Source organism: Hippocampus bargibanti, linkage group LG18 (genome assembly GCF_051943395.1).
Source record: "Hippocampus bargibanti isolate YZ-2025 linkage group LG18, ASM5194339v1, whole genome shotgun sequence".
Taxonomy (NCBI): Eukaryota; Metazoa; Chordata; class Actinopteri; order Syngnathiformes; family Syngnathidae; genus Hippocampus; species Hippocampus bargibanti.
The window spans coordinates 12,746,209-12,759,306 of record NC_142751.1 but is presented as its reverse complement, the minus strand read 5'-3'; the positions used below and the strand labels follow the sequence as shown (position 1 = coordinate 12,759,306).

At 34.3% G+C, this 13,098-nt stretch overlaps 1 protein-coding gene across 4 annotated transcripts in view; it reads left to right on the top strand.

The window, feature by feature from the left end:
- LOC148884697 (mediator of RNA polymerase II transcription subunit 13-like) overlaps positions 1–13,098 on the top strand; it is a 91,810-nt gene that overhangs the window by 49,561 nt on the left and 29,151 nt on the right. For all 4 annotated transcript variants that reach the window (XM_089019880.1, XM_089019882.1, XM_089019881.1 and 1 more), the window contains exons 3-4: positions 3,841–3,925; positions 6,991–7,074. In XM_089019880.1, coding sequence (XP_088876006.1) covers positions 3,841–3,925; positions 6,991–7,074 — 169 coding nt within the window. The remainder of the gene's footprint in view (positions 1–3,840; positions 3,926–6,990; positions 7,075–13,098) is intronic.

Sequence of the window (13,098 nt, the reverse complement as noted above, 5' to 3'; positions counted from 1 at the left end):
GAATACTTCAATAACAATATTTGTTTTGTATTTTTTTATTCATTTATTTATGTTTATTTTTTTGTTTATTAATTTGTCTTTTGTTTATTTATTTATCTCCTTTGTTTATTTATTTATCTATTTATTTATTTTTTCCATTGAATTTTGAACAGATTAATGGCATTTCCATTCAATTCAATGTGAAAAGACGATTTGAAGCAGCAAAGAGTTTAAGACGATTGAGAATCAAAACATCTGTTTTTTAAATGTATCTTTTTATTGATATTTATTTATTTATTTATTTATTTATTTATTTATTTATTTATCTATTTCTCTTTTTGAACAGATTAATGACATTCGCATTCATTTCAAATTGAAAAGGCAATTTGAAGCAGCAAAGTTTAAGAGGATTGAGAAAAAAAACTCTTTATTTTTATTTATCTTTTTATTTATTTATTTATTTATTTATTTATTCATTTATTTATTTATTTTCATTGCGTTTTGAACAGATTAATGGCATTTCCATTCAATGCAATGGGAAAAGACGATTTGAAGCAGCACAGAGTTTAAGACGTTTGAGAATCAAAACATCTCTTTTTTAAATGTATCTTTTTATTGATATATTTATTTATTTATTTATTTATTTATTTTTTCATTGAATTTTGAACAGATTAATGGCATTTCCATTCAATTCAATGTGAAAAGACGATTTGAAGCAGCAAAAGAGTTTAAGACGATTGAGAATCAAAACATCTCTTTTTTAAATGTATCTTTTTATTGATATTTATTTTTCTTATTTATTTATGTATTTATTTATCTATTTATCTTTTTGAACAGATTAATGACATTTGCATTCATTTCAAAGGGAAAAGGCAATTTGAAGCAGCAAAGTTTAAGAGGATTGAGAAAAAAACGTCTTTATTTTTATTTATCTTTTTATTTATTCATTCATTCATTTATTTAGTTATTCATTTATTTATTTATTTTCATTGCATTTTGAACAGATTAATGGCATTTCCATTCAATTCAATGTGAAAAGACGATTTGAAGCAGCAAAAGAGTTTAAGACGATTGAGAATCAAAACATCTCTTTTTTAAATGTATCTTTTTATTGATATATTTAGTCATTTATTTATGCATGTATTTATTTATTTATTTATTTTATTTTATTTTCATTGGGTTTTGAACAGATTAATGGCATTTCCATTCAATGCAATGGGAAAAGACCATTTGAAGCAGCACAGAGTTTAAGACGATTGAGAAATAAAACATCTATTTATTGTTATTCATCTTTTTATTTCTATATTTAGTCATGTATTTATTTATTTATTTATTTTCATTGCGTTTTGAACAGATTAATGGCATTTCCATTCAATGCAATGGGAAAAGACGATTTGAAGCAGCAAAGAGTTTAAGACGATTGAGAATCAAAACATCTCTTTTTTAAATGTATCTTTTTATTGATATATTTAGTCATTTATTTATGCATGTATGTATTTATTTATGTATTTATTTATTTATTTATTTTCATTGCGTTTTGAACAGATTAATGGCATTTCCATTCAATTCAATGTGAAAAGATGATTTGAAGCAGCACAGAGTTTAAAACAATTGAAAAAAAAACCCATCAGAGTGGAACTTTGACGCACAACTAATGACCACTTGCATTTTAACATTTTTTTTTTAATTTTCAACTCATAGAAAAAGAGCTGTGAATGTCGTCATTGACTTTTTTTGCTCACTTTCGTTGCCTATTGGTGGAGACTTGTAGCAAGGCGCGAGAAGACGTGTTTTAATCTTTAAAAAAAAAAAAGGGTCCATCATGTGGGTCGGGTTCAGGAGTGGTGGCCTGCAAATGTGGTCTTTTCAAAAGGTGTATAGAGAACGAAGAGATATCAGGAGAGCGGTGAGAGCTAATGAGCTGGATTTTGTCGGGAAGACTTGGCATTCTGCTCATCTCGCTGCTGTGTTAGATAGAGCGAACTGGCTCCAGCGAGCTTCCTGTCTGCGCCCTCAAGCAGGAGTAAATGAGGGCTGGGTGTTGGGGAGGGGGATGCGGAATGGGGAGGAGGAGGCGCTTAGGGTGTTGCAAGCAAAAGAACAGAGGAAGAAGAAGAAGAAGAAGAAGGAGAAGGAGGGCGCGCTGTTGAAATTGAATGCCAGGACGCCATGTTCTCCCGCCTGCGTTTCCATGGCGACATGGTAATTCTGGCCAGTAAGGAAATTTCATTCAACCTTGTTAAGAAGCAGACGGGCGAGAAAAAAAAAGATGAAAATATTAACTGAGTCCACGGATGGGAAGACACATGACATAAATCTGAAATGGAGAATGAACCCCCCCCCCCCCCCAAGCCCCATTCCCCTCCCCACCTTCCCATGTGGTCTTTGCATTCCTCTTTTTTTGTGATGATGCTCGGGTTTGTTTGCCCCCCTCCCTCCACGCAAACACAACAGTCACCCGGCACACGCTCACTCCATCAGCCCTGCAGGTATATGGCACAGAAAAAGGCTACCACTGTTTACTGACTGCTCTGTGGTATATATATATATATATATATATATATATATATATATATATATATATATATATATATATATATATATATATATATATATATATATATATATATATGTATATGTATGTGTGTGTGTGTGTGTATACTGCACTGTGTACTGTAGATATATATATATATATTCTATATATATATATATATATATATATATATATATATATATATATATATATATACAGTATATATATATATAGAAGAATATATACTGTATTTATATATAAGAAAAAATACTTTATATATAATGTATACACTGTACATATACTGATATATATAATGTATACACTGTACATATACTGATATATATATATATATATATATATATATATATATATATATACAGTAAAGTCTCGTTATATCGATATTCAAGGGAGTCCGAAAAAATATCGATATAACCGGGACTATCGATATATCCAACCCTGTTTGCATGTAATTTTCTCCGTGCGTGCATAGAAATAGTATCGATATAACCGGGACTATCGATATATCCGATATCGATATAACGAGACTTTACTGTATATATATTCGTCAAGGTAAATATGGAGTAGATCTACTCGTTATTAAAAAATGTGTGAGATGTAATTTTGAACTGTAAATGACATCAATGACCTACTTTAATTTTATATAGTATGCCATTGATGTCATCTACAGTTCAACCTGTGTGGTGGCAACATCTGATAGAATTATGAAATGTAATACTTGAAGCTGTTTACTGTCAAAATGAACACGAAAGAGAGAATTTACTGGACATGTTGAGTATTTCAAACAACTCCACGACTTTGCCTTGAGTCCGCTTGCTTCAGGCTTATTTGAACAATGATGAATTAGGGGTGATGTCCGGTTTTGGGGGGGTTGAGAAAAAAAGGGACCGGCTTTCAAGCGGCCATCCGTGTGCAAGAACCTGAGCGGGCGAGTGCCTCGCCGAACGCACGCTTCCTCTTGGGCTAAGCGAGTCTGACAACCGCCTTGGGCTTGACTGGCCTGTCGCTACAGCCAAGCTGACACTTGCCCCTGCGCCACGCACGCACGCATCCGCGCACCACGTCGGTGACATCCCCGAGCGCGATTCCCGATATGTTGCGCAGGTTTTTCCTCATCAGCACAATGCAGCATGTGGCGACAGAGCACGCCATCGACAAGCGCGTGTTGTTTCTAATCCTCAAGCTGGCGTGTGCAGATGCTTCTCTGTCTTTGAAAACATCATTACTGTTGCCGCCGAGAGGGATTATAAAGCGGCGGGGGTAATAATGCCGTATATTGAGATTTATAATTTGATGCTTTTCACTTTCAGTGGCCGAGGAGGGGCTGTGGGAGTGCGGACTGTCCTACGAGTGCAGGACCCTGCTGTTTAAGGCCGTGCACAACCTGCTGGAAAGGTAAGGAGAAAGTCAATTACCAAAACATGCCTGTGATGAGGGTGTCATTCTGTCAATCAATACATAAATACATAAATGCATAAATAAATAAGTAAATAATAAATAAATAAATACATAAATGCGTAAATAAATGCATAAATAAATAAATACATGAATATATCAATGAATACACAAATGAATACACGAATAAGCGAATGAATAAATAAATACATAAATACATAAATAACTAAATAGGTAAATAAATTAAATGTATCATTATTATTAATAATAAATAAACAAACAAAATAAATAAATGGGTAAATAAACTGATAAACAGACAAATACATGTTAAATAAATAACATAAATAAACAATAAATAAATAAATAAATAAAGACATGTTAAATAAATACATAAATAAATACATAAATAAATAAATGAATGAATACATAAATGAATGAATACATAAATGAATACATGAATATATCAATGAATACACAAATGAATACACGAATAAGCGAATAAATAAATGAATACATAAATACATAAATAAATAAAGACATGTTAAATAAATAAATAGGTAAATAAATTAAATGTATCATTATTATTAATAATAAATAAACAAACAAAGTAAATAAATGGGTAAATAAACTGATAAATAGACAAATACATGTTAAATAAATAACATAAATAAACAATAAATAAATAAACAATACATAAATAAAGACATGTTAAATAAATAAATAGATAAATAAATTAAATGTATCATTATTATTAATAATAAATAAACAAACAAAATAAATACATGGGTAAATAAACTGATAAATAGAGAAATACATGTTAAATAAATAACATAAATAAATAAACAATAAATAAATAAAGACATGCTAAATAAATAAATAGGTAAATAAATTAAAAGTATCATTATTATTAATAATAAATAAACAAACAAAATAAATAAATGGGTAAATAAACTGATAAATAGACAAATACATGTTAAATAAATAACATAAATAAATAAACAATAAATAAATAAAGACGTGCTAAATAAATAAATAGGTAAATAAATTAAATGTATCATTATTATTAATAATAAATAAACAAACAAAATAAATAAATGGGTAAATAAACTGATAAATAGACAAATACATGTTAAATAAATAACAAATAAACAATAAATAATAATTAATATATAATAATTTATATAATAAATAATAATAAATAACAATAAATAATAAAAACTTGTTAAATAAATAAATAAATACATAGGTAAATAAATTAAATGTATCATTATTATTAATAATAAATAAACAAAATAAATAAATGGGTAAAAAAACTAATAGACAAATACATGTTAAATAAATAAACAAATAAATAAATAAATAGACAAACAAAAATAAATAAATGCCGAACAAATGCTAGATCGTGCGTACATTTTGAAATAATACAACGTAAACGCATCACGACTGAATCTAATCCTCAAGTCTCGGAGGTCACTTTTCAAAGTTATTTCAAGTGCGTCCCCCAAATAAAAAGTGCTAAAAAAAAGACAACAAAAAGTCGCCGTTCGACAACTGCACTTGCCTTCTGGCATCCTCACCTCACTGAAATTAATAATCTGAGCACTGAATCATTTGCTCAAGTACCCAAAGCTCTCCTTTCTGAGCCGGAGCCATCTGTTCAATGAAGCAGCACATATTTGCTCTCTATTAAGTTGAAGCATCAGCGATCATCATAGGGGGGCAGGCGGAATTAACCTTCTTATTACCTTGAAGCTAACTTCTTTTATCGCTAACCGTTTCGGCGCTAGAGCCATCGCCTCCGTCACAAAATCAACTTTGGTCGCCCGCTGTTGATTTTCTTTTTTTTTTGGGGGGGGCTCCGCTCGGATGAGCGTCAATTTGAATCGAGTGGATCTTAATCAAAGAATCGCAAGGCGGAGCAATTAGGAACAATTTAGTAACTGCAACCGAGTGACCGTTGGGGGCCGTTAGAAACGGCGCAGTTGTAATTGTTTGGCTAAATTAGCGAGCTAACGGTATAGACAGCGCTGATTTGTCACCGTTGTCACAGTGATACCTCGGTTTACGAACCCCTTGGCTTTTGAACTTTCCGGTTTATGAACGTTAGATGTATGAAAATTCTACCTGGGCATACGAACTTTTTTCGTACACGCAGCTGCCTCAATGAGTGATTTCTCGTTCTGTTTTTGTCCTCTATTCCCCGCCCCCAGTCTTTGGTTAAAGCCATGTGATTGGTCAAGAATGCAGCAGTGAGGGGAGTGGGGTTTACAGATAGAGAGGGAGATTGAAGCCGTTCTCCCAAAAGAAAATGGCTGCCAACTTTTTTTGTCCTCAATTCCCCAGCCCCAGTCTTCGGTTAAAGCCACGTGATTGGTCAAGAACGCAGCACTGAGGGAAAGTGGTTTAAACATTAAAGAGACAGGCAGACGACAGTGAGAAAGTTTAAAGGCAGAGTGTAGACTGCAAGGTTAAAATATCCCATCAATCAGGCTCCATAAACAACCTGCACAAGCCATTTGCACACTTGATGCAAAAAGCTATTAACCCAGCTAAACAGAACACAATTGATGAGGAACTAGGTAAAATTATCGCAGAGAAAGCACCTCCAAGGGATCATTCCTCAAGATGGTGAAAGAAGAAGGCTACATTCCTCATCAAGTGTTTAATACTGATGAAAGCGGCCACTCCATTCCATCAAGCCATCAACGACCATCACAAAGGTCAATAAAACGACGTTATTACACAGTGCAGTTTATTTCTTTAATGATAATACCATAGCAGATTTATTATACATAAAATAGGGTATATTTTGTGTAGTTATAAGGCTTAGAAAAGTAGAAAATTATGTTTTATGTGGACCTGGGAACGGATTATTCTCATTTTAATGGTTTCCTATGGGAAATATTTTTTTGGGATACACACTTTTCGCCTTACACACTCTGTCTGGGAACCAATTAAGTTCGTAAGCCAAGATATGACTGTACATACATCCTGACAGTTGACTTTGAGCAAAGATGATTTGAATGATTCCAGTAACGTGATTTTTTTTTTCCCCGCCGCTACAGATGCCTGATGGACAAAGGCTTTGTGCGAGTCGGAAAGTGGTTCTTCAAGCCGCACCAACTGCAAGAAAAGTCTCTGGGCAGCAGGTGAGTGGAATTCACTCGACAGCGTGTTTTACCAGCTCGGGAAGGACAGAATATAGTCAAACGGCGTCTTGTCAAATGGGAAGTTCCTTCGTGTGCTTCGTCCCGTCCGTCCGTCAACTTGCCGTGCAGTGTGAGGCTATTTTAAAGGTAGGCGGGGTTCATTTTGCTTTGAGTGCGAGCGAGTGACAGTTGTCATATCAGCGTCACTTTCAATGTCCCAAATCAAACGGGGCTTTGTGAGCGTTTCAACGCCTGTTTCCCACAATAGCTTTGCAGCAGCCTGAGGAATCCCCCCCCCCCTCCCCTACGCTTACACACACCTCCTCCCGCCACAAGGGAGCATTGCCCAGTTGATGTCATGTGACCTCCCGCCTTATCTTTAACCAGCTCCTTTGTCTCCTCTGCACCTTCGCTCTTCCCGTACCTTTTATCCCCAACAGAGGGCGTCTATCACAACACACGCCATCATCACCCCTTTTCCGCCTTTGTCAAGCTTCCCCGGTGTTTATCTCACGCGTGTCCCTGGGGCCGTAGTGGCGGAGAAGAGTGGCGCATCCAGAAGAGGATTCCGAAACCTCCTCCCTCCGCTCTCTTTGTGTCGGAATGGGGAGGAAGCGAATTGCATCAGGCGCTAAAAGGGGGTGCGAGGTAGGGGGCGGGGGGGAGGGGAGTTAGTGGGCGCTGGTCATAAATTAATCATTACTACAGACGGCTGAATTGATGCATTACAGTCTGTCCTTCTCATTAGTTCAGTCAGTTGTATGCATGCCAAACGACAATGCTAAGTATATTTATAGTGGGGGGTCTCATTTGAATTCATAGCTATATAAAGCACAGAATATCATATTCTAAAGCTAAAAAAAAATGAAATAAATAATCATCCTGTGACTGACTATGCTGAGGAAGTTGCCTTACCTCCTTCACAATATTTCATAGTAAATATAAATACATAGTGCACAGATGCTCCGCTCTCCTCAGGTGACATTGAGCTATTAGCCGTCGTCTTGGCAACAGACACTTGGTGCCCGGCCAGATCCCAAGGTCATATATGGAAGCAGAAGGGAAACATTTGATCTGTTATGTATTTGTTAATATTTGACGAGCGTTTCCTTTTGTACAACTGGGAGTGTTTTTCAAGCGTGCAACGTTGATGAATTTGAGACATTTTTTTAGGGCAGACGGTCTGTAGTGTAGAAGGGACCGGTCAGCCATGAAGGTATGTTTGCAGGTTAATTTTTCCGTCTTAAAAAATATCTATGTCTACAGTATATCTACATTATATCTATCCATCTATCTAGCTAGCTAGCAATCTAGCTATCCATCTATCCATCTATCTAGCCATCTAGCTAACCAGCCAGATAGCTAGCTAGCCAGCTATCTATCGATCGATCTATCTATCTCAATGTATATCTATCTAAATGTGTCTCTAAATGTATATATAAATACTTAAAAATACTGTATATATATTTATATTTATATGTATATTTATAAAATATCGATATAACGAGACTTTACTGTATAAATACTTAAAAATACTGTATATATATTTATATGTATATTTATAAAATTAAAAACAAAAAATACATAAAATTGAAACCCGAAAAATAAATCTATATATTTTATACTTAAAATAATCTAGCTAGCCATCTGTCCATCTGTCCAAATGTATAAATAAATGTATATATATATATATATATATTAATATATATTTATACAATTTAAAACAAAAACATATATAAAAAAATATAGAAAATTAAATCTATATATAAATACTTCAAGAAATATATATGTATATAAATAATTTTATGTATTTTTGTTTTAAATTTAAAATATAAAATATAATATATATATATATATATATATATATATATATATATATATATATATATATATATATATATATATATATATATATATATATATATATATATATATATATATATATATATATATATATTATGTTTTTTTTTGTGAAAAATTTCATCTTGGCTTAGTATCTTGCTATCCAATATTATGAATCAACATCAACACCATTACATTTTCATAATTCATCACCCCTCCCAAATAAAAAAAATATATAGACCTATTTTTTAAGTATTTATACATAGATGTATTTTTCAAATTGTAATATTATATGTATTTATTTGTTTAAAAAAAATATATATATATATATATATATATATATATATATATATATATATATATATATATATATATATATATATATATATATATATATATATATATATAATATTGGATAGCAAGATACCAAGCCAAGATGACATTTTTTCAAAACTTCCTCAAAAAGTAGCACCGAAGGCGATGCCTCATGACAATGATGATGTATAGTACGCTGACAAGTGTCATTAAACCATAAAAGATGTCCCAACATTAGGACAATCGTTTCTAATAGTAAACATCGAGCAAATTAATTGCACTCTCAATGCGACTTCTCATGCAAACGCACATCCATCCATCTATCAGGAGAGTTGTTACATGCCCTGACAGACTTAGCAATTAAAGTTGGCGTTGAGAGCGAGCCCATCGTTTGCGTCGCAGCCAATTTATTTGGAAGCCATCCCGTTAAATACGACGCTTTATCGACGCACTACAAAATACATGTTGTACTACACGTGTACCGGGCCTCCCCGGAGAGGTAGAACACAAACAACGCTATTTTTCGCAGATGCCTCCCATCGTTCTTATATGAGCACAGGTAAATGGCGATACTTCAGAGGGACATAGCATTTTCTCTTTAATTTGCATAGAGCAGAGAAAAGTATTAGAATTATTTTACTTTTTGGGGAGAAAAAGTTTTTGGCTGTTTTTGTTTTTGCACCAAAGTGACAATCTGGTCTTGGCGCCATTTTGTGTTGCCTGGCATTTTTATCACAACTAGTCGGGGCTGTTAGCTTACCCCCATACCCCCCTTTTGCTTTGACATGCCGGTGCATAAATTCACAATAAGCAACCAAAAAGAAGAAGAAAAAAAAATCCGAAAAGTACTATTAAGCTATTTCACGCTTGAAGTGTCTTGTCACATGTGCCCATCAAGCTAAGCGAATGGCGCTTTGTGTATTTTAAACAATGAGCTGAGCATTCTGAAACAGTTAGCTATCGAGTTATCGATTGTGGCGGATTTCCAAAATGAGGGATATTTGATCATAAAAACACAGAGCACCGAAATAATCATCCTCGCAGGCATATACATAATAAAAATAATAATAATTAATAATAATCATACATTTCATTTATAAGCGCCTTTCAAAACTCTCAAAGTCACAGCGTTCACTCAATCCGGAAGTAACTCAAATAGATAGCTAGCTAATAGCCAGCTAATAGATAGCTAGCCTGCTAGGGAGCTAATCAATAGCTAGCTAGATAGCCAGCTTGCCAGCCAAATAGGTAACAGACAGTAAATAGCTAGCTAGCTAGGTAGCGAGCTAAGTAGCCAGCTAGGTTCTTTATCTTCTGCGCAAAATATTCTACATGCGCAATATATTCAAATAATAGCTAATTGTCACCCAACCAACCGATGATGTCATCGGCACAATAGCCACATAAAGCACTTCATTCATATGAATTATTGATATGAATCAAAGATTTAATATTCGTCCTATCGATAAAGTTTTCTTCAGCCGTTATGTGTACTTCTTTGAAGGTGTCGGACGTTTCGCTCCTCATCCGAGAAGCTTCGTCAGCGACCTAAAATTTTGCTGGTAGCTATGGCCTCATACTATCAAACTGAGCTCGCTTCGCATCGTTTGCAATAAAGGAGTTGCCGCTTTTGACGACGCTATTGTGTAGCATATGCATACTGTTCAATAACATCCCCCCCCCCCAAAAAAAAAAATAGTATATTGTATTTGGGTGGAGATCTCTGCCTACCGTTTGCCTGAATCCATTCAACGTAAAAGCTTGCGAAAACTTCCATTTCACCGATGTGTGCGGCAATTGCAGCAAAGTGTGTGAGCGCGTATATGTGTGTGTGTTGCTGAATTATTCACTCACAGCACTTTCTCTCAGGCTGACTTTGCTCTCACTCTATATTTCAAACTGTATGTTTTTTTTTTCTTCCCTGCGCCTGCCTTGCAGCTTTATACGTCATCCTGTGCATTTGCTTTTCAACAACCAGAGGTTGTTTCTCTCTCTCGCTCTCACCGATCACTCTTCGTTTGACTACCATCTGCACATCATGTTTACGACTATTTACACACACACACACACACACACACACACACACACACACACACACACACACACATATACACACACACACACACACACATACTGGGTCCCAGAGGAATTTCGAGAAGTGCTGTGTGTCCGCACACTCATGACTGCTTACGGTGTAGGAAAATGCCCTTTGCTAAAGTACGTCTCACAACATAGAAACTTATAGATATATATATAGATATACAGTATGTGTATGTGTGTGTAATAATAATAATAATAATAATAATAATAATAATACATTTCATTTTTAAGCTACTTACAGTCACAGGATAAGTTTTTGTGTGGGTGAGCAGCGGCAGCTACACGCGTACACCTGTTATAGTAGCTAAAATAGTTAACCTAGCAACTATGTATTTACCGTATTTTCCGTTGTATAAGGCGCACCCCCAAGGAATGGTGTATAGCGATATCTCGTTTTTTGACCATAATCCGTTCCAGAAACCTGTTCGAAAACCGATTTTTTTTTTTTGAAAACCGAAATAGAACTTTCCATTATAATCAATGTAACAATTTTTAATATGTTCCAAGTCTCAAAAAAAAACTTTTTAAAAGCACTTTTTAACTATTTTACAGCATAAACTGGATAAACGTGGGCTGCTGCTGCTCACCTGTACAGAAAATCCCGTGACTGTAAAATGTCTGAGACAGTTTTGAAAGGCGCTTAGAAATTAAAATTATTATTATTATTACAGTAAAGTCTCGTTATATCGATATTCAAGGGAGTCCGAAAAAATATCGATATAACCGGGACTATCGATATATCCGACCCTGTTTGCATGTAATTTTCTCCGTGCGTGCAGAGAAATAGTATCGATATAACGCGACTATCGATATATCCGATATCGATATAACGAGACTTTACTGTATTATTATTATAAAATACAGTAAAGTCTCGTTATATCGATATCGGATATATCGATAGTCCCAGTTATATCGATACTACAGTAAAGTCTCGTTATATCGATATCGGATATATCGATAGTCCTGGTTATATCGATACTATTTCTATGCACGCACGGAGAAAATTACATGCAAACAGGGTTGGATATATCGATAGTCCCGGTTATATCGATATTTTTTCGCACTCCCTTGAATATCGATATAACGAGACTTTACTGTATTATACAAAGAAATTAATATTTTTATATTTTCACCAATTTTAACATTAATGTTGGAACATAAAAACCCCTCAATCTGTGTCTGCCACGAGGAGTTTTTGGAACCTATCCCAGCTGTCACTACACAAGGATAACACCCGATTTGTGGAGAACTCAGCTAAACACGTCTGCTTCTTCATAAAAAAAACTCAACAAAATTAATGCACTTTTCCACAAGGGGGCAGCATTTCCCCCTTTTCCCATGTTAGCGCTTTGTTCTAGCTTCAGCTGTTATTAAAGCGCTATATAAACCAATACGTTTGTATTGTATTTTAGACAGCCACCCTCATTTCAAGCTCATATAACTCCAGACCCATATAATTTAGGAATTAACTTTTTTTTCCTGATGAAAAAAGAGTCTAATGTTTCTTACGCTGCATTAAATGTTATTGTAATCCTAAAACTCAATATTCCGTGGGTCGTGGAATTCGCGTGACAATGACAAAAACCCTGGCACTGGAGTAGACACATTTTTGCACATCGTCTGGCAGTGAATGACTTAAGAAATCATTCAACTGTATAATATGCAGAACGCATTACTGCTCAAAGGTTGGCGGTCATTTCGAAATATTCTTACTCTGGAAGGATAACAAATAAAAATAATATATGTTGCACGTGGTGTGAAATGAAT